Source organism: Balaenoptera physalus (genome assembly GCF_965194825.1).
Source record: "Balaenoptera physalus genome assembly, contig: HAP1_SCAFFOLD_1779, whole genome shotgun sequence".
NCBI lineage: Eukaryota > Metazoa > Chordata > Mammalia > Artiodactyla > Balaenopteridae > Balaenoptera > Balaenoptera physalus.
The window spans coordinates 34,887-58,409 of record NW_028125024.1 but is presented as its reverse complement, the minus strand read 5'-3'; the positions used below and the strand labels follow the sequence as shown (position 1 = coordinate 58,409).

At 36.1% G+C, this 23,523-nt stretch overlaps 1 protein-coding gene across 1 annotated transcript; it reads left to right on the top strand.

Moving 5' to 3' along the window:
• Positions 1-2,651: 2,651 nt before the first annotated feature.
• LOC309654036 (serine/threonine-protein kinase MRCK alpha-like) lies at positions 2,652-19,497 on the top strand (the record flags this gene model as incomplete). Its single annotated transcript, XM_082478693.1, has 8 exons — positions 2,652-2,698; positions 2,908-2,989; positions 4,614-4,830; positions 5,961-6,023; positions 8,779-9,375; positions 16,253-16,350; positions 17,490-17,574; positions 19,212-19,497. 8 exons carry the CDS (start codon positions 2,652-2,654, stop codon positions 19,340-19,342), a joined length of 1,320 nt encoding a protein of 439 aa, XP_082334819.1. The 3' UTR covers positions 19,343-19,497.
• Between the last annotated feature and the right edge of the window lie 4,026 nt (positions 19,498-23,523).

Here is a 23,523-nt window from a genome sequence, read left to right as displayed (position 1 = left end):
ATATTTTTAACATGCACATAAACTATACTTTCATATATAAAACATTTGTAACTATATTTCTGCATTTTCTGTTACTTTAATATATACAATATTTTCAACAAGTTGCAAAATCTAGCAACAAATGAAATTGGAATTTTAGATATCTATGTGTAAAAAAATCAACTTTGATTTATACTTTTTACAATATACAAAATTTAACTCAAAATAGACCATAGAACTAAATGTAAAACCTAAAACTATAAAGCACCTAGAAGTAAACATGGGAGAAAACATTTCTGATCTTGGATAAGGCAAATAGTTCTTAGATACAGCATAAAGCACAACAGGTAAAATTTAAAAATTGATAAATTGGACTTCATCAAAATTTAAAACTTCTGCTCCTTGAAATACATTGTCAAGAGAAGTAATAAGAGCTGCAGACTGGGGGCAAATCAAATATCTGGCAAAGGACTTATATCTAGAATATATAAAAATTCTTAAAACTTAATATTGGGTTGGCCAAAAGGTTCATTTGTTTTTTTCTCTAAGATGGCTCTAGTAGCACTAAGTTGTCTTTGACTTCATTCGAAACAGTTTTGTTAGATTGTATGTGACAGCTGTCATATCAGCATGCATTAAAAAAAAACTTATCAAAATTGGTGGATTTTTGTGTAGCCTTTTTAATATTGAAGATGGAAGGAAAAAAGCAACATTTTCGGCCCATTATGCTTTATTATTTCAAGAAAGGTAAAAACACAACTGAAATGCAAAAAAAGATTCGTGCAGTGTATGGAGATGGTTCTGTGACTGATCAAACACGTCAAAAGTGGTTTGCGAAGTTTCGTGCTGGAGATTTCTTGCTGGCTGATGCTCCACGGTCGGGTAGACCAGTTGAAGTTGATAGCGATTAAATCGAGACATTAGTTGAGAACAATCAACGTTATGATTATGTGGGAGATAGCCGACATACTCAAAATATCCAAATCAAGTGTTGAAAATCATTTGCACCAGCTTGGTTATGTTAATGACTTTGATGTTTGGGTTCCACATAAGTTAAGTGAAAAAAACCTTCTTGACCATATTTCCGTGTGCGATTCTCTACTTAAACGTCATGAAAAAGTTCCATTTTTGCAACAAATTGTGATGGGCAATGACAAGTGGATACTGTACAACAATGTGGAATGGAAGAGATCGTGGGGCAAGAGAAATGAACCACCACCAAACCACACCAAAGTGTATATGGTGGGATTGGAAGGGAGTCCTCTATTATGAGCTCCTTCGGAAAACCAAAGGATTAATTCCAAGTGCTGCTCCCAATTTGACCAACTGAAAGCAGCACTCAACGAAAAGCGTCCAGAATTAGTCAACAGAAAATGCATAATCTTCCATCAGGATAACGCAAGGCTGCCTGCTTCTTTGATGACCAGGCAAAAACTGTTACAGCTTGGCTGGGAAGTTCTGATTCATCCTCCGTATTCATCACACATTGCACCTTCGGATTTCCATTTATTTCGGTCTTTACAAAATTCTCTTAATGGAAAAAAGTTCAATTCCCTGGAAGACTGTAAAAGGCACCTGGAACAGTTCTTTGCTCAAAAAGATAAAAAGTTTTGGGAAGATGGAATTATGGAGTTGCCTGAAAAATGGCAGAAGGTAGTGGAAAAAAAGGGTGAATACATTGTACAATAAAGTTCTTGGTGAAAATGAAAAATGTGTCTTTTATTTTTATTTAAAAACCAAAGGCAATTTTTGGCCACCCCAATAATAAGAAAATAGCCCAATTTAAAAAAAATGTGCAAGGGATTTGAAAAGATACTTCAATAGAGAAGATACATATGTCAAATAAGCACATAACAGATACTTACATGCTCAACACCATTAATTATTAGGTAAATTCAAATAAAATAACCATGAGGTACCACTTCACATCATAAGAAAGACTAAAATTAAAAAAGATTATTTCAAGTATTGGGAGGATGTGGAGGACCTAGATCTCTCATATATTGCTTTGTAAATCATATAACCACTGTTAAAAAGAGTTTGGCAGTTTCATGAAAAGCTAAACACACACCTAATATATGATCTAGTCATTCTCCTCCTAGGTATTTCTACCAGAGAAAGCATATGTCCATAAAGACATACATGAACATTCATAGCAGCTTCATTTAAAATAGTCCCAAACTTGAAACAACCCGAATGCCCATTAATGGGTGAACAGATATGTTGTGACATATCCATACAATGAAATATTACTCAACAATACATAGAAATGAAGTGTTCATCCATGTGGCAACATGAATGCATCACAAAATTGTTATGCTGAGAAAAAGCCAGACAAAAAGACCACATATTGTATATTTCATTTCTATAAAATGTTAGAAAATGCAAATTAATCTAGAGTGACAGGAAGCAGATCAGTGGAGGAGGAGGGAAGAGTGCTAAGGATGGGGGGTAGGGGTTACAAAGCTGTACCAGGAAACTTTTGGGGGTGATGGACATGTTCATTACCTACAATGTGGTGATGGTTTCACAGGTGTATACATAGATCAAAACTTACCTAATTGTTCACTTTAAAAACGTGCAGTTTATTATATGTCAAGTCTATCTTGGTAACATTTACAAAATATACAAATGAGCTGATCTGAGGGCACATGGCCCATATTCTAGGGACCATGGCTTTGGAGTCAGACAGGTGCTCCTTCCTAGTTCCCTGTGAATGGTGAGTCAGGGACAGCCCAGAGTTAACTTGCGTTTTCTGATAATATGCGACAGACCGGGTACTGCTGATACAATATTTTGACCACTGTCAGTTACTACAAAAAAGAATGTTAAAAATCAGGGAAATTAAAATTGAGGATTATGTTTATGTATTGTTTTACTCACTTTCCGGTGATTCTACTCACTCCCAGTGTCTTGTTTTTCCTTCAGGGATGGAGCGTTTTCTGTTAGTTCAGTCTGGCCCTCTGATTTTATTCCTGCAAGGAGAAAGGAAATGCCTCATATGTTTAAGGTAAGCTTGCATACTGTCATTGGATCCCTTGTATGTTTTGTTTCATCCCTTTTCTGCCTGTTCCTAGGGGTCAGGGCTCCTTGGGTTACTGAAGGTACCTGGAGGTTGAGATTTTAGAAGTGCTGTGGGATAGTTTCCCTCCCTCTCCCACTTGCCACAAGAAATTTAGCCCTTTATTCTTATTCAAAAAATACTATAAATAGCTTTTTTGCAGGTGTCACATCTTTCATTCTACAGTTAAATCTGAGACTTAAGATACAAATGTTCCTGAGGGTGTCCATTCATTCCACACTAAGGTAACAGGACAGATCTAATTCATAGCTGAAAACAGGGGAAGCTTACAAAGCAGAATGGTACTGGGGTGGGGGGTGTGAAAGAAGAAGGAAAAAACAGTAACAGAGGAAGAGAGACCATATACTTCCGGATCAGACATAGAGGAAGGTCGTCGATTCATGGACCTACAGTAGCATGAATGTGCAACTTCTAAAACTAGAGGTACTTTGTACAATAAGTCTCCTCTGAGGCAACATTTTGAAGTCATAATTCAGATTCAAACCAAGAGTACAAAATGGAAAAATTGGGGAAAGATGTTGTTTTGCAAACTCTAAAAAATAGACACTCTGCTCTTTAAAATTCATGTAAAAAATAAAAGTGATTCTGGAATGGATTAAATAAAGTGACAGAGAAAGCAAAGGACTGTTATCCCCTCGAGACCCATATGGTTACAGTCAACCTAGGAATCTTGGTTTAACAAAGGCCAGACAGGAGTATTCTTAGTTCCTTAGTGCAAAGATAGACATCTATTTAGACTGTACCCAACCACCAAGAGACTACAAAGACCTGGCCATTTGGAACTGACTTACAGTGGGAACTTATGATGTCATTGTTGCTAACTTCATGCTCACAAAAGAAAGTTTTATATATTAGAGTTCTGCTAGCTTAATTATATACCTTAAATTTTAAATCTGATTTGCCATTTACTAGTATAATGTAAGTTATAGGCATGTAGCAACCAGGAAAACATGTGTTTTTGAATATTTCTAACTTAACAACAAAAAACTCCTGAACATTCCGTAATATCACAATTGATTATGATGATTGCCACTGTAAAACACATTGCCGTTTCAGAGATAATCTAAAGATGCAAAGCTGTGTGTTAGAATTAAAGCAATAGAGAGACTCAGAGTGGAGGTTCTGGCATCAGACTGCCTGCATTCTACCCTGCTGTGCTCCTGTCCTCTCACTGATAAAATGGAGAGAATAGCAGTAACTAGCACTGAGGTTTCTGTGAGGATTTAATCAATTAACACATGTCAATTTCTTAGAGCAGTTCCTGGTACAGAGTCAGCATTCAATAAATGGTAGCTATTTTCATTTGATGAAGTACAAGATTTTAGGTAGTCAGAGAACACCGGTGGTTTTATGAGGATCAAAATAGAAGTGATTCTGACACTTTGCTTTTGGCCTGCTTCTGATACTCACGTCATCTATTTTACTACGAGGAAGAGGGTAATGTTATTTAACATTTCGTTCAACAATGGTGAGTTTTATGAAAAATGCTAGACAGGCTGGCATAAAGAATGTTTGCGTTCTTATAACCTAGATATTCCTTAAATCATTCTAGGTCACAGCTTCCCAGCTCTCAGCACCTAGTAATAGATATTCAATCCCAATCTTAGCAGATAGCGAGAATGAGAAGAGTGAGTGGGTGAGCGTGCTGAGTGAATTGCACAAAATATTGAGAAAAAGTCATTCCAGAGACCGCTCAGTCTATGTTCTGAAAGAGGCTTATGACAACAATCTACCCCTGATCAAAACCACCCAGACAGCTGCAATCATAGGTATGGATTTACAACATTTATCCCGCTAGGTTCCTACCTTTCACCACAGTCCCAATGTTGAAATCTGAAAACCTTAACTTTATCCACAATTCATTTGTCAGCAAAACCTGAGTGAATGAGGCTTACCCGGAGGTGGAGGGTTGTCTTTCCACTTCTATCCCACAGCTACTCATCAGATTCTCTGCAAAAGTATACTTGATTATATGATGGCTCCCCAGGCCCTGCCTAGAAAGGTGTTTCTTTAATCTACCTTTCAAATCTTTTCAATCTACCTTTTCAAGTCTGAAAAATTATGAGCTCCCAAACACATCTGGCCCCAAACACATAAGGGGTGTGACCTTGTGTGTAACTGTGAACTACCTACCTTAAGGGCAGAGACTGTCTTTCAAATCCCAATGCCCAATACTCAATAAATAAGTGAAAATCAAGTGAATCAATGAATGAAATGCTAAGATCAATACTGAAAGTTTTATCAATAGACAAGAATACTTGCATTTCTTAAACAGCATTTCTTCTGCATTAGATACTGGTGACAATAGAGCCACTTAGCTATTTCCTCCTGGGGGTCACGGAGCTAGTTACTAAACTTCATGTGTTAAATGCAGATAATTCCAGTTTTTCAGTTATGGAGAGGATTAAATGAGCTTATATATGTAATATCTGTGCTTTGTATTCAAAGCCTTCACGTAATGTGCTATCTTTGCACTTTTTTAGTTCTTACTCTGTTGTGACATACCTCCCTATGCTGTTTTAGCTCAGGCCAAGGTCACCAAATTATTTTATAAAATTTTTTCATTCATGAAACATCACTTATTTATAGCAAATTTGACAGTTTATCATTACTTGAATATTATACTTTCTCTAAGTATTCATAAAGATTACTTTGTAAAATGATCTTTCTGCTGAGAAAAGTAATGTTTTATTATGCTTATTTCTGTAATGTGAAAGAAAAATCCTAGTGCCAATTATTTATTTTTATGTTTCTTTTCACTGTAGTATTGCTAAATATATACTTAATTTGACTTCTAAACTTTTTCAACATTGATAAACTTGTCCAGTTTATCTTATTAGCTTCACTTAATGTTTACCCCCCAAAATACTTGATATTTTAATTTATGTGTCAAATATAGATCACAAAAGAATCGCTCTGGGAAATGAAGAAGGGTTATTTGTTGTCCACGTTACCATAGATGGTAAGGAGAGTATTTACTGTTCTGGAATAACTTTAAACTCTAATAGTAATAATATCAGGTTCTTCTCTTCTTTTCTGTAAAAGAAATTTTCCACATCTGGTTCGATGTGTTTTCAAGTCAACTGATGACTTTTCTACTTTCAGAGATCCATAATCTTCCAGAGTCCAAATATCTTTTTAAAAAAAATTTTATTGGAGTATAGTTGATTTACAATGTTGTGTTAGTTTCAGGTGTACAGCAAAGTGATTCAGTTATACATATACATGTACTCATTCTTTTTCAGATTCTTTACCCATATAGGTTATTACAGAAGATTGAGTAGAGCTCCCTGTGCTATACAGTAGGTCCTTCTTGGTTATCTATTTTATATATAGTAGTGTGTCCAACTATCTTCACAAGTGATTTTATCTAATAAGTGCACTGTAAGAACTTAGTTTACCATCTTCAAGTTGGTGCATGAAAGGAAACACTTCTGCTTGAATCCCCCTCCCCCACTAGTACATTGACACCACAAAGAGTAACAACATAAAGTGAATACTTCCCAGATAAGACCGCAGAGTTCTCTGTTTCTGTTTTGTTTGTTTTTGTTTGGCTCTCATGGTTGTTTGAGGGAGAAATGGGGGAGTAGATGAAATGAAGAGGAGTCATTGTAATATAGATGTTCTCTTGAATGTCTTGCACTCTAATGATAAGTTAGTTAAAGGAGAACCTGCATTTGAAGGGCATTAGCTATTCTCCATTGAAGGCTTCCCATGCTGTGTGGGTGACTCAGTCCTGGTGAGGAGACCCATGAAAGGTCCACCAGGTGCCAGCATAAGAGCAGGGACTTGTCTCTTTTTGTTCAGCACTGTATCCTATGCACTTAAACAGTGCCTGGCACATAGTAGTCAATCAACAAATATTTGTGTAATAAAGGAATCAATTTAGTGCCAGAAAAAAAAGGACAGTTTTTTTCCCTAAAGAAGCAGTATATTGGGAATTCCCTGGTGGTCCAGTGGTTAGGACTCGGCACTTTCATTGCCAGGGCCCTGGATTTGATCCCTGTTCAGATCTAGATCCTGCAAGCTGCATGGCAAGGCCAAAAAAAAAAAAGAAAAAGCAGTATATTTCCACTTGTCAGACATTGAGGGTGTTCGCCTTGCTGTCTGGAATCTCAGGACTGAGTTTAGTGCTTTATTATGCTAATTTTATGTTTAAGGTAATTATGTTATCTATGGAATAATTATCTTTTTTTTTTTTTTAACCTATATAATTTTTGATCTCTTATCCTCTTCCTATCCCTTTTTGGTCCTTCTCAAACCTACCCTTTGAGTTAATGTCTGTGATTTTATTAGAACCTGATTTAAATCCATTGGAGTAAAAATCGGAAAGAATTTTAAAATAGGAAAACATTCTTCTGCACAGCAAAGGAAACCATCAACAAAAGGAAAAGGCAACCTATCGAATGGGAAAAAATATTTGCAAATCATAGCTGATAAGGGGTTAATATCCAAAATATATAAAAACTCATAAAACTCAATAGCAAAAAACCTAAGCAATCTGATTAAAAGATGGACAGAGGATCTGAATAGATATTTTCCCAAAGAAGACATACAGATAGCCAACAGATACATGAAAGGTGCTCAAGATCACTAGGGGAATGCAAATCAAAGCCACAATAAGATATCACCTCATACCTGTTAGAATAGCTATTATTAAAAAGCCAAGAAATAATGTGTTGGTGAGGATGTGGAGAAAAGAGAATGCTTGTTCACTGTTGATGGGAATGTATATTGTTGCGGCCACATGGAAAACAGTATTGAAGTTCCTCAGAAATTAAAAATAGAGCTACCATATGATCCAGCAATTCCACTTATGGATATTTATTCGAATAAAACAAAAACACTATCTTGAAAAGATATCGCACCTCCATGTTCCTTGCAGCATTATTTGTAATAGTCAAGATATTGAAACAACCTAAGTGTCTACCAATGGATGAATGGGTAAGGATGTGAGATATATATATATATATATATATATATATATATATATATATATATATATAATTCAGCCATAAAAAAGAAAGAAATCTTCCCATTTACAACAACATGAATGGACTTTGAGGTTGTTACTCTAAGTGAAAGAAGTCAGACAGAGAAAGACAAATACCATATGATCTCACTTATATGTGGAATCTAAACAAACACGTTCATAGATACAGAAAACAATCTGTGGTTGCCAGAGGTGGGGGTAATGGGCAAAATGGGTGAAGGGGTTTTAAAGGTATAAACTTCCAACCATAAAATAAATAAGTCCTTGGTATGTCATGTACAGAAACATGATCATAGTTAATAATACTATATTGTGTATTTGAAAGTTGCTAAGAGAATAGATCTTAAAAATTTTTATTACAAGAAAAAATTGTAATTATCTACAGTGTTGGATGTTAACTAGATTTATTGTGGTGACAATTTCTCAATACACACAAATATTGAATCATTATGTTGTACACCTGAAGCTAGTATAATGTTATATGTCAAATATACCTCAGTAAAGAAAATAAAAAAATAAGGAAACATTGCTATTTGAAGGTGACTTGCTGTTTTATTTGTAGAGAAATTACTCAAGTTAATGACACTAAGAAGATTTATCAGATCATTTTTATTGGGAAAAATTTCTTAATTGCTTATGAGTAAAATTTGGAGAACAGTTGAAATAAGTAAACAGAAGTTATTATGAATTTTAAAATGACTTACAAATATGCTTATTTGTGTAGAAATTATTCGCATTGGCTACATGAAGAAGATTCACCAGATTGAGCTTATCCCCCATGGCCAGATGGTTGCAGTGATCTCAGGACGAAGTCACCATGTGCAGCTGTTTCCCATGTCAGCTTTGGATGGACGAAAGACTGATATTCACAAGCTGGCAGAAACCAAAGGGTGCCAGACCGTGACTTCTGGAACAGTGTGCCAAGGGGCCCATACATGCCTCTGTGTGGCTAGGAAAAGCCAAATCTTCTGTTACAAGCTGTTTCAGAGCAAGAAAATTTCTCACAGAAAATTTAAAGAGCTCCAAATCCCAACCAATGTCCAGTGGATGGGCATCTTCAGCGAACAGCTCTGTGTAGGGTTCCAATCAGGATTCCTGAGATACCCCTTGAGGAGAGAAGGAATTCCATACAGGATGCTGCACTCCCATGACCCTACACTGTCATTTATTGCACATCAACCAGTGGATGCTCTCTGTGCAATTGAGATCTCTAGTATTGAGTATCTGTTATGTTTTAAGAGCATTGGAATTTACACTGACAGCAGGGGCCTCAGATCTAGGCCAGCTGAACTGTTGTGGCCAGCAACTCCAAGTTATTGCTGTAAGGCTATCTTACAATTTATTTCCTTGTCTCTCTGTACATTTCCAACCTTGTTATTACAATTCTATATCATATGACTAAATATTGTTAATGACGGTTTTATTTTTGAAAACTACATCACTGAAGAATTTTCCTAAGTTGTCTATGTCTTTTTAAGTAGAATAGCTCTAAAGAAGTTATATCTAAGTCATACATGTGAAATAACTTAGCCTTTAATTTATACTATATTCATAGGATAATTTACCTTGAATATATTCTTAATCCAGGTTGTTGCTTTTTGTAAGCTCCTAAGTAGATATCTTCATGGTCACTGAAAACCACATAAGCATTAATTAACCATAAGAAATAGTTACTAAGTAGATTACTTTTTGCCTTTTAGATTTAGCTTATGTAAAGTCTACATAGAATGTTCCTAAATAATTTTAGCCTATTTGATATTTCATTGATGCAGGCCATCATTTTATAAATTTAATATAGCATTTTTTATTCACTTAGAGAATAGTAATTGAGCACTTAATATGAACTTACTATGCTAAAAGTTAAGGGCACAATATTAAACATGGTGAAATAGTCTGTATCTTTATTGAGATTATAATCATGATATGAGATCAATAATTAAGCAAGTGCTGTGATAGGGGAGTACAGTATTCTACAGGAGCACGTACGAGGGACACAATCTAAACTGGTGAGTCTGGAAAGGCCAGCTAAAAAAGCGAGAAGCGTTTTTTTCTTTCAGCACTTAAAAAATGTCATTCTATTTTCTTCTGGTATCCATTGTTTCCAGTGAGAAATCAACCATTTTTATTGTTGTTCCCTCTGTCTTTTCTATTTGGCAGACATTAAGATTTTCTCATTATCTTTGGTTTTCAGCAATTTGACTGTGATGTGCTTACATGTGATTTTCTTTGTATATATTCTGCTGGGGATTTTCAGGACTTTTTGGATCTGAAGATTGATATCTTTCATTAATTTTGGAAAATTTTTAGGCATTATATTTTCTAAAAATTTTTTTAACCTATTTTCTCTTTTCTGGAGATCCAATTACATGTATATTAGACCTCTTGACTTTGTTCCACAAATCGTTGAGGCTCTGTTTTTTAAAAATCTTTTTTTCCTTCTTTACTTCAGTTTAGATAATTTATATTGATTGTATCTTCGGTTTCACCGATCTTTTACCCCTGGTTTGTCCAGGGATTTTTAAGCATTTCAGGTATTATATTCCTCTGTTCTATAATTTCAAGTATTTTTTTGAAATTTCTATTTCTTTGCTGGATTTCTCCTCTCTGCCAATTTGTTTATATTTTTTCACAGTCTTAAACTATTTATGCAATTATTTATAATTATTCCAACATATGGCCTCTATGGGTCTGCTTCTACTGAATTTTTTTTTTTTTTTGATTAAAGCTGTTATTTTCCTGCTTTTTTACAAGTCTTATTATTTTTTTATCTTTGCTGGACATTATGAATGCTATGATACAGGGACTCTGGGTTATATTATGTATTTCTCTAGAGAGTGTTGTGTGCTTTGTTCTGACAGACAATTAACCTATTGATGGATCACTTTAGTTTTGCTGAGGCTTGGAATTAGACTTTGTTAGGGCGGGCCTATTTTGGCTTTTCTTCTAGTCCTCATGCCCAAAGAATGGCCTTTCTGGGTCTCAACTGAATGCCTAGGGTTTTCACCAACGTCTCTCTACTCTGTCTGGTTCAGAAATCTAATGTCTTTCCAGCACTGTACTACCTATGAAATTTCTGTTCACTCTCAATGCTCTGCGTGAGTCTTGTGGAATCTTGCTCTGTCTGTGTGCAGTTTTGGATTTGGCCAGGAACTTCGAGGGAACAGCTGTGCAGATTTCTGGGACACCTTTCTTTGTGGCTCTTTCCTCTGTGTACTCTGCCTTGCAAATTCCAGACACATTAGAATCTGTTTCCTCTGCCTGGCAAAACTTCAACTCTCTGCTTGGGTTCCATTTTCCTACATAGCAGTTTTGGAGATTTCCGTTAGGCAGAGAAACAGCGGAATGTGGGACCCACCTTATATATTTATCTTCTTTTAGGAATGGCAGTCCTGTGCTGTCTACTAACTAATGCCTAAAAACAGTTATTTCATATGACTTGTCCATTTTTATATTTTTATGTCCATTTTATAATTATTGATGGTGGGAGGGTAATTCCAATAGCAGACAACTCTGTCATAACTGGAAAAGGCCATTGATACTGCATTTTGTGAGGAACTATAATAAGGTCACTGTTTCAGACATGGAGTTCAAGATAAGAGTTTGAGAAATGGGACTGGAGGAGTTCTCATGAGCCAGATCACAGACGCACTGACATGGTTAGAGATGCACTTCAGAAAAATCCCTAGGCTCTAGTGGTGAGGTAAACGATAAACGAGAGATCAGACTGGAGCCCAAGAGACCAACTAGGAGGTCATTGTAGAAATTGTGGATTAAAATTATGTACGGTAGAGACAGTTGGGATAGAGAGGAGACAAGTTGAGGGATATTGAGGAGATATAATTGACAAAACTTTGCTTTACAAAGCTTTGATTAGAAGTGGAAGCTCAGGGACCAGAGAATCAGGATTTCCTAGTTGAGCAAATGAGTGATGCCACTGATATTACTGAGATAATAAAACACAAGGTGGGACAGATTCAGATGGGCAGAGGAGGAAGGAATATGATAACTTAATTTTTTTCTTTTTTGTTGAGTCGTTGAAGTATTTGAAATAAAATCCCAAACATTATTTTCATTCCACCTCTACACACCTTAACATACATCTCTAAAAATATGGTCATTTTCTCATAAAACTATTACCACCTCTGAAGAAATTACCAATGATTCTTTTTTACTATCCAATAGTCCATATTAAAATATTGCTGATTATCATAAAGACATCTCTTTTGACAGTGTATTTCTTGGAATCAGAATCCAAAAATGGTCCACACATGGCATGTTGTGGTTAACTCTTAAATATCTTCTAATCCTGAGTGGTTTTCCACACCACTGATTTGCTCTCCTGTAGGATGTTCTACAATCTAGATCTGTCTGTTTCCTCGTGGTGCTTTCTAACTTCTTCCTCTATGTCCTGAATTTCCTACAACTGAAAATGATCATTAACGGCTTCTAATAAGAGTAATTTCTTACTAGTTTTGTATGTCACACTGAACACATCAGAGCACACAATGTCTGGCCATCCCATTTGTGGTAAAGCTAAAATCAATGACTAGTTTCTGGCATTATCAGCCTGGTTCCTTGGACATGCTGAGTTTGTACTTCCAGTGCGAGAGTAAACAAAGTGAGAGAGAATAGGACATAGGCCAGAGGACCAAGAAACATAAATATTAGAGAGGTGGTCGGAGGGCAAGAAGCCCACAAAGGAAACTGAGAGGGAGAATTGTAGGAGGCAAGTATCGCTGAGCTTTCAAGTAAGACAGAGACTGAAACATGTCTGTTGGTTTTAGGAATAATTGACAGTTAATGACTTGTAGTGAGAGCAGTTTTAATGGATGGGTTAAGACACAAGTCAGATTGCCATGGACTGGGTGTCAGTAGGGCTGGGAAGTGGAGGATGTGAAACGTAAATGACACTTTCAAGAGTTGGCCACAGGAAAAAAGAAAGAGTGGCACAACATGAGTGTAGGAAGTGTTGTTAATTATATTGCTGTTGCTTTAATGGGGAGACATATTCATGTTGAGGTGAGTATTTAGGAGCCATAAGAGGTTATTATTAATAAAGTGGAAAGTTCCAAAAATGTTACTGGCTGGAAGTTCTTTCTGCTTTGTTCATTAATTTCACTCCCCAGATATACTTTTCTAATCTTACACCATATTCTTTTTGGAAGTTGACCTGGTTTAGGAGCCACAGATTTTGAAATGTTATGGAATTTCTTAAAAAAGCTGCTGTTAGATGTAGGTGTTAGAAAGATTTTTGTCAGATTTTACATACGTGTTGTACTATATAATTGGACCCATGTGCATCATTTATGTGCCATTTTAATTTATGTTAACCCTGTGTATCAAAAAAAAGATTTTGATAATTATAATATTATTATGGGATTCTCTTTGGATTCCACTCTGAAGGTGTTTTTATAATGTATTTGGGCGTAGCAGATATAATTAATCATGAATACCATATGATTCCATTTATTTATTTATTTATTTAACATCTTTATTGGAGTATAATTGCTTTACAATGGTGTGTTAGTTCTGCTTTATAACAAAGTGAATCAGCTATACATATACATATATCCCCATATCTCCTCTCTCTTGCTTCTCCCTTCCACCCTCCCTATCCCACCCCTTTAGGAGGTCAAAAAGCACTGAGCTGATCTCCCTGTGCTATGTGGATGCTTCCCACTAGCTATCTATTTTACATTTGGTAGTGTGTATATTTCTATGCCACTCTCTCACTTCGTCTCAGCTTATGCTTCCCCCTCCCCGTGTCCTCAAGTCCAGTCTCTACCTCTGTGTCTTTATTCCTGTCCTGCCCCTAGGTTCTTCAGAACCATTTTTTTTTTTTTTTTTTTTAGATTCCATATATATGTGTTAGCATACGGTATTTCTTTTTCTCTTTCTGACTTACTTCACTCTGTATGACAGATCTAGGTCTATCCACCTCAATACAAAAAACTCAATGCCGTTTCTTTTTATGGCTGAGTAATATTCCATTGTATATATGTGCCACATCTTCTTTATCCATTCATCTGTTGATGGACACTTAGGTTGCTTCCATGTCCTGGCTATTGTAAATAGAGCTGCAATGAACATTGTGGTACATGACTCTTGTTGAATTATGGTTTTCTCAGGGTATATGCCCAGTAGTGGGATTGCTGGGTCATATGGTAGTTCTGTTTTTAGTTTTTTAAGGAACCTCCATACTGTTCTCCATAGTGGCTGTATCAATTTACATTTCCACGAACAGTGCAACAGGGCACCCTTTTCTCCACACCCTCTCTAGCATTTATTGTTTGTAGATTTTTTTGATGATGGCCATTCTGACCGGTGTGAGGTGATACCTCACTAAAGTTTTGATTTGCATTTCTCTAATGATGATTAGTGATGTTGAGTATCCTTTCATGTGTTTGTTCGCAATTTGTATATCTTCTTTGGAGAAATGCCTATTTAGGTCTTCTGCCCATTTTTGGATTCGGTTGTTTGGTTTTTTTTGATATTGAGCTGCATGAGCTGCTTGTAAATTGTGGAGATTAATCTTTTGTCAGTTGCTTCATTTGCAAATATTTTCTCTCATTCTGAGTGTTGTCTTTTCGTCTTGTTTATGTTTTCCTTTGCTGTGCAAAAGCTTTTAAGTTTCATTAGGTCCCATTTGTTTTTTTTGGTCTTTATTTCCATTTCTCTAGTAGATGGGTCAAAAAGGATCTTGCTGTGATTTATGTCAAAGAGTGTTCCGCCTATGTTTTCCTCTAAGAGTTTTATAGTGTCTGGCCTTACATTTAGGTCTTTAATCCATTTTGAGTTTACTTTTGTGTATGGTGTTAGGGAGTATTCTAATTTCATTCTTTTACATGTAGCTGTCCAGTTTTCCCAGCACCACTTATTGAAGAGGCCATCTTTTCTCCATTGTATATTCTTGTCTCCTTTATCAAAAATAAGGTGACCATACGTGCGTGGGTTTATCTCTGGGCTTTCTATCCTGTTCCATTGATCTAAATTTCTGTTTTTGTGCCAGTACCGTACTGTCCTGATTACTGTAGCCTTGTAGTATAGTCTGAAGTCAGGGAGCCTGATTCCTCCAGCTCTGTTTTTCTATCTCAAGATTGCTTTGGCTATTCGGGGTCTTTTGTGTTTCCATACAAATTGTGAAATTTTTTGTTCTAGTTCTGTGAAAAATGCCATTGGTAGTTTGGTAGAGATTGCATTGAATCTGTAGATTGCTTTGGGTAGTATCGTTATTTTCACACTGTTGATTCTTCCAATCCAAGTACATGGTAATTCTCTCCATCTGTTTGTATCATCTTTAATTTCTTTCATCAGTGTCTTATAGTTTTCTGCATACAGGTGTTTTGTCTCCTTAGGTAGGTTTATTCCAAGGTATTTTATTCTTTTTGTTGCAATGGTAAATGGGAGTGTTTCCTTAATTTCTCTTTCAGATTTGTCATCATTAGTGTATAGGTATGCAAGAGATTTCTGTGCATTAATTTTGTATCCTGCTCCTTTACCAAATTCATTGATTAGCTCTAGTAGTTTTCTGGTGGCATCTTTAGGATTCTTTATGTATAGTATCATGTCATCTGCAAACAGGGACAGCTTTAAGTCTTCTTTTCAAATTTGGATTCCTTTTATTTCTTTTTCTTCTCTGATTGCTGTGGCTAAAACTTCCAAAACTATGTTGAATAATAGTGGTGAGAGTGGACAACCTTGTTTTGTTCCTGATCTTAGAGGAAATTGATTCCTTTCATATAGCATTTTTGAAATGACAAAATTTTTGAAATGGAGTACAGATTATACTGATTCCCAGAGATTAAGGAAGGAGGGGAGGATGGAAAGGAGGTGAGTGAGATTATAAAAAGGCATGATGAGGGATCCTTGGAGTTATTTTGTATCTTGACTGTGGCTGTGAACACCTGAACCTACACAGGTGATATAATTGTATATACCTTCACACATACAAACAGACACACACATGAGTGCTAGTAAAAGTGGGGAAATCTGCCTGAGATGGATAGGTCAGCTCTATCAATGTCAGTATGCTAGCTTTGCAAAATGTTACATTGGGGAAAACTGAGCAGAGCATGCAAGAGATCTTTCTGTGTTTTTCTTACAACTGCATGTGAATCTATAATTATCCTAATAAAAATTCCAATTAAAAAATGAATCATGAACCCCATGCTTGCTGTCACCTCCTCTCCTTTTCCCAGGTTACAATGCCCCATATCTCTCAGTGTACAGTGAAAATGCAGTGGATATCATTGATGTGAACTCCATGGAATGGATCCAAACCATCCCCCTCAAGAAGGTGATTTGACATTGAGATCATGTGACTGATGAATTACTGACTGAAAATGGAAACTCAATTGTGCCTTTGCTGGACTTACTAATGTGTACTTGGTGATTTGAAGGCTTAGCTAAGAGTGAAAATAACCACCAAAACCCACATGGGTTAATTTTTTTACTAGTACAAGAGCTATTTTGTGATATTTAGTTGCACTATATAAGGTAGGATTATCATGATATAAATAAATGTACTATTTATTTATATAGATAATATAATATGAATATTTATATCATACATTATAGATGTTACTTCCCACATTCAGTTTAGTTACTTGTGTTTATTACTAATTTTCACTTAGTATAATTTTGCATACTGTGAAGGAAAATTTTACTGGCAAAAAAAAAAAAAAAAAAAAGGAAAAGTATGTAGCCAAAGCTGTTTTTAGGATTCTCAATTAGATTCTCACAGATTCATAATAAAATAAAAATTTTGTATCTTTACTACAAATAATTTAAAATTTACGTAAAATTTAGAAGTAAAAACCTCTATTTTGTTAAAAGACCACTGAAGATTTAAGAATGATTAAATTCTGGCATATGTGGAGTATACGTACCAGGAGCCACCAAAAAGGAGTTTATACAGGAAAGGATGAAGGAAGTATTTACAATTATATGTGAGATTTTGCCTCACTTTAAACAATATAAGCAATGGGAAAAGCTTTTGTAAGGACGGTCCCACTATATAAAATATTAAAATACACTTTTCCAGCATTCTAAACGTGAACCAGTCACATTTATTGTTTGATAAAATGAATTCACAAGGCAGATGAATCTTCTCAGGATAATTTTTTAGTTACTAATAATGTTTTAAAAGTTAATATAAAAATTAAATAGATTGCTATTTAAGTTAGTAATGTTCAGATTTCTTTAATCTATGATATTCATGTTTCTGAAATTTTATCAATATGAGTTTGTAACACCATTTATTTTCTTTAATTGATGTTTTGGGGGTCTTTTTTTTTTTTGAGACTACATTATTCTGAGGGGGGAGTTTAAGTAGAATATACTTATTCTTAATTCTTTATATGTAAGCAAATAGTCATAACTTAATTTTAAAAAAGTATTCATTGAAATGGTAATCTTGCTTTTTTATTATTTTAGGTTCAACCCTTGAATAGTGAAGGATCCCTAAATATTTTGCTTTTGGAGACAATTAGATTAATATATTTCAAAAATAAGAAGACAAGTAAGAAATGACTTCTTCTTAGTAGAAGTAATTCTAAGAGACCATGTCTCTAACTGACTGCCCAAGGTCACAGAGCTAGTGAGTGGAGAGGGTCTGATTTGGACACCTGTGCCCCTTACACACAGTCCTGGGATGCACTCCCGGCAAAGTGGTTCTCCTTCATCCTCGCATAGCAGTAGAGATAAAAGCATTTACTTGTGGCACACTCCAGCTATTTTTAAGCAGGACTGATGGTTGGACATAAGCACCTGGAAACACTAATCTACCATTTGAATGCTCACTGTGAAAATTCATTCACTTCCCAGCAGGCTCTGCGTCCAGATGTGCTCCAAGCTGCAGTGCACACGGGGGAAGCAGACGCGGCCCACCCCACCGCCCTGCTCCAACTTCTCCCACCTACATTTTAGACTCTAGCAGATTTAGAGTGTGAGAAAAGCCACAGGGATTCATTTGTCTTTCTTTCTATTTTATTTATAGGCTGGAATACTTAATGTAGCAGAGAATTATTTTGCTGGGGCTGCTAAAAAGTGCCACAGGGTTGGACAGCTTAAACCACAGAAATGTATTGTCTCACAGTCCTAGAGGCCAGAAGTCCGAGATCAGGATGTCAGCAGGGTTGGTTCCTTTTGAGGGCTGTGAGAGAAATCCTTTTCCCGGCCTCTCTCCTAACTTCTGGTGACTTGCTGGCAATCTGTGTGTTCCTTGGCTTTTAGATACATCACCCCTGATCTCGGCTTTCATCTCCATGTGGCATATCCCCTGTGCATGTCTGTGTCCAAATTTCCTCTTTTTATAAGGACACAATCAGATTAGGGCCCAACCCAATGACTTCATCTTAACTTGATGATCTGCGAAGATCTTAATTCCAAATAAGGTCACATTCACATGCTCTGGGGGGGTTAGTATGACAACATCTTTTGCGGGGACACAATTTAACCTATAAGAAGCTCTCTTATTTTCTTTTTGTAGTCTAAGACACTTTTGAGTGTTTCTGGGTGACATTTTGTTGACTTCTAGATATTAAGAACTTAAACAGAGTAAGTCTTAAGTCTAAAGAGGGGTGCATCTTTCCCCAAGATCAGAAGAGGCAGCAAGTAGAGAATGACTTTTACCTCCAGGAGAGAAGAAGTGGGGTCTCCTTACCCCACCTCAACACCTCTTCCTCCAGCAGTGGACCTCAGAAATGCTTTGCTCAGTTACAATTATTGTAATTGTTTTCATTTACAGAATGACTGGCCCTTTATGCTTGCCCCTGAAGCATAACAGACCGTTTTGATACCCTTTAGCCACAAAAATCTGATAGGAGAAAAACATAGCATAGAAATGTGAGGGCAAATCGAAGTGGAAAGACACCAACATGATTGACCTCTCCTTCCAGTGAAATGATGTCATTTCATAGATAAGAGTCACAATAAATTCATTTTTAAGTGTTGCTTACACTGAACATTAAATTCTGTTCATTAATACTCTGCTTCTATTCTTGAGAAATTTGCCATATTCATCCATTTTTAACTTTAAAAAATCAGAGCAGTGTGATATTTGTGCAGTTAATGAACAGTTGTGAAATTAACATGAGAAACTGGGTGGGAGGCAGTTTAAAGAATGACATTGCTTTTTTTGTTTTAAAATACGTATAGATGGAGATGAGCTGGTATTTCCAGAAACATCAGATAATCAACAGAAGCAAATGGTCCGACACCACAGCAGCAGGCATCGTTATTCCTTCCGGGTTCCCAGAGGGAAAGGGATGCTACTGAAGGGGCTCTGATGACCACCCTCTCACGTGTGGTCCAGAGGGACCACTTGAGGACCACGTGATATTTGATGTAATTCGGAAGAAAAAGAAATAAATCTGTGAAACTCAGGTGGAGACATCTGTTTGCAGCAGTGTTATGTTTATTTTTCTGTGCAGCTTTAAAGAAAACATTGAGGTAGTGAGTATGAATGGAAGTATAATACGTGGAAACATTTCTCTGTGAATGTGGAATAACTGAAATTCGGTACATAAGCCTCCACATAATGCAAATATAGAACACACGTGTATACACACCATAATGTATGTCACTGAGGCATTTTGCGAAGGAATAAATAGTACTGAGCTGCATGTGGATTGATTACTCTCTGACTCTGGAGATGCCTTCCTTTGACTTTAAAAGAACATTCATTCTCTTATTGCCTATTACTTGGTGGTAATTTCTGTAACTGAATAAGTGGAAAAATAAGCTGATCTTCTTTGGATTACAAATAAAAACTTTTCTAGAGCAGTGCTGTTTCCTTTAAAGGAGCCGTAATTATATGAAAAATATATAATAGGACAGAGCTTCTTTGATGTCTGTGGCTGTTAAATGCCATGTGATTTGTACCAAAAACTTTAAGATACTTAATTTTTAAAAGTATCTGGGAAGCACAGAATAACTGAATATTCTCTCCATTCACCAAATTTGTAATTGGATATACCTATCATTTGCCCTTGAAAAAGTCACCAGTACAATTTTGTCTTTGTCTTTTAAAGTTGATTGCAGTAGCATCTCTGTTGATTAATACCTAAAGTAATAATTTTTAATAAAGTATTACTTTTGAAAATGAGGCTGAAGATCTTCTGATTTCAAACATGAGAATTCATGAAGCATTCACCTAAATTGACTGCTTCCTTTTAAAAAATTTTTTTTTCATCTTTATTGGAGTTTAATTGCTTTACAATGTTGTGTTAGTTTCTGCTGCACAACAAAGTGAATCAGCTATATGTATACATATATACCCATATCCCCTCTCTCTTGTGTCTCCCTCCCACCCTCCCTATCCCACCCCTCTAGGTCACCACAAAGCATCGAGCAGATCTCCCTGTGCTATGCAACAGCTTCCCACTAGCCATCCATTTTATATTTGGTAGTGTATATATGTCAATGCTACTCTCTCACTTCGTCCCAGCTTCCCCCCCACCCCAAGTCTGTTCTCTAAATCTGCGTCTTTATTCCTGTCCTGCCCCTAGGTTCTTCAAAACTGTTTTTTTAGATTCCATATATGTGTGTTAGCATACTGTATTTGTTTTTCTCTTTCTGACTTACTTTACTCTGTATGACAGATCTAAGTCTGTCCACCTCATTACAAATAACTCAATTTTGTTCCTTTCTATGGCTGAGTAATATTCCATTGTAACTATGTGCCACATCTTCTTTATCCATTCATCTGTTGATGGACACTTAGGTTGTTTCCATGTCCTGGCTACTATAAAGAGTGCTGCAGTGAACATTGTGGTACATGACTCTTTTTGAATTATGGTTTTCTCAGGGTATATGCCCAGAAGTGGGATTGCTGGGTCATATGGTAGTTCTATTTTTAGTTTTTTAAGGAACCTCCATACTGTTCTCCATAGTGGCTGTATCAATTTACATTCCCACCAACAGTGCAGAGGGTTCCCTTTTCTCCACACCTTCTCCAGCACTGATTGTTTGTAGATTTTTTTTGATGATGGCCATTCCGACTGGTGTGAAGTGATACCTCATTGTGGTCTTGATTTGCATTTCTCTAATAATTAGTGATGCTGAGCATCTTTTCATGTGTTTGTTCACAATCTGTATGTCTTTTTGAGAAAGAAAAACAGAGCTGGAGGAATCAGGCTCCCTGACTTCAGACTATACTACAAAGCTACAGTAATCAAGACAGTGTGGTACTGACACAAAAACAGAAATATAGATCAATGGAACAGGATGGGAAGACCAGAGATAAACTCGCATACATATAGTCACCTTATCTTTGACAAAGGAGGCAAGAATATACAATGGAGAAGAGACAGCCTCTTCAATAAGTGGTGCTGGGAAAACTGGACAGCTATATGTAAAAGAATGAAATTAGAACACTCACTAACACCATACACAAAAATAAACTCAAAATGGGTTAAAGACCTAAATGAAAGGCCAGACACTATAAAACTCTTAGAGGAAAACATAGGCAGAACACTCTATGACATAAATCACAGCAAGATCCTTTTTGACCCACCTCCTAGAGTAATGGAAACCAAAACAAACAAATGGGACCTAATGAAACTTAAAAGCTTTTGCACAACAAAGGAAGCCATAAACAAGACAAAAAGACAATGCTCAGAATGGGAGAAAATATTTGCAAATGAAGCAACTGACAAAGGATTAATCTCCAAAATTATATAAGCAGCTCATTAAGCTCAATATCAAAAAAAACAAACAAACCAATCCAAAAATAGGTGGAAGACCTAAATAGACATTTCTCCAATGACTATATTCTGTTCTTTCCCTTTTCCACCATTAGAGAAGAAGTGGTGCTGGAGACAGCCCCACCTGAGACTGGCCTGTTCTCATGCCCAAGGACTGAAAAATGCACTAGTTTCCAGACATGTATTTTATGGCGAGGTATTTTTATGTATGCAATAACTAGTCTGGTTGCTTCTGAATTTTTTTCTATGAAAAATTCCTGGTTTCATCTTTACTAAAAATATTAACATTAATAATTCAAATCTGTTTAATGTCTTATCTGTTGGAAAGTATTTTATTTTGAGAGATTTCTGTGACAGGGACAGCCAATTGGGGTTTTATTTTAATAGTAAATTCATAATCATGTCTTAAAGTAAAAATAATAATAAGTGAAATAATAATAAAATTCCTTATATTTGAATCTCATTCCTTTGAGGCAAGGACATTAAGTTAAGAAGTATTTACATGATATCTTCCACCAGTTTAAGTGGTTTTTCTTTTTTCTTTTTTTCTCACTACCTGTATACTCTTGAGACTTCCTATGTGCATTTGATAATGCTGGTGTTAGGATTTTCTGACTGCATTGCAATGCCTATATTTCTGGGTTGGAGGATTTGCAGAGGTTTCTCTGGACAGGCAAGGAAGGGGAGAAGCTTATTTGACTCTTCACATCAAAGAAGGAAGTGAGAAAGACAAATATCATATGATATAGCTTATATGTGCAATCTAAAAAAAAGGGTACAAGTGAACTTATCTACAAAACAGAAGTAGAGTCACAGCTGTAGAAAACAAACTTATGGTTACCAGGGGGTAAGGGGGGGAGGGATAAACGAGGAGATTGGGATTGACATATACACTCTACTATATATAAAAGAGATAACTAATAAGAACCTGTTGTAGAGCACAGGGAACTCTACTGAATACTCTGTAACAGCCTAAATGGGAAAAGAATCTAAGAAAAAAGAGTGGATATACGTATATGTATAACTGATTTACTTTGCTGTACACCTAAAACTAACACAACATTGTAAATCAACTATACTCCAATAAAAATTAAAATAAAAAAAGAAAGAAGTGAGATGGTGAGGGGTGTGATGAGAGAGGGAGGGCACTAGGAAATCCATCTTCTCTGGAGCTCCTGCTCTCTGAGTCCCCTGCATACCTCTCCCAGCTGGTTTCACTGCTCTCTCCTTGGTGAAGTAGGCCTTCGACATGTGGTCTTAGCATAACCTGGGTAACAGTCTGTATCTAGGGCAGTGGTTCTCAAAGAATGGTCCTCTGACCAGCTGCGTCAGCCTCACCTGGGCACATGTTAGAAATACAAATCAGAAATGGGACGGGGGCAGCAATCTGTGTTCTCACAAAAATAAACAACATATAAATCAAAACAGATTTCAGGAGGAAACAAGAGGGAAAGGAATAATAAACAGGACAATCTTAGTATATATGCATAATTATGGCTTAATAAATAAGAATATATGAGTAGTATTTTATATCACTCATGTTATAAATAAGAATTCTTGAAACAAAAGTGATGTGGTATACAGCTAAGCTTAGTAACTGACCAAATAGGAAATAAAGACTCCAAAACATCTTTGGAGATCTTTTTAGATAGAAGCCTTCTAATTGTCTCCTCCAGAAGATTATTTTCATTAACAGGAGCATGAATAATTGGAGCATGAAATATTCAAATATTAGGTACTACTAAGCAATCAAAGGAACTACG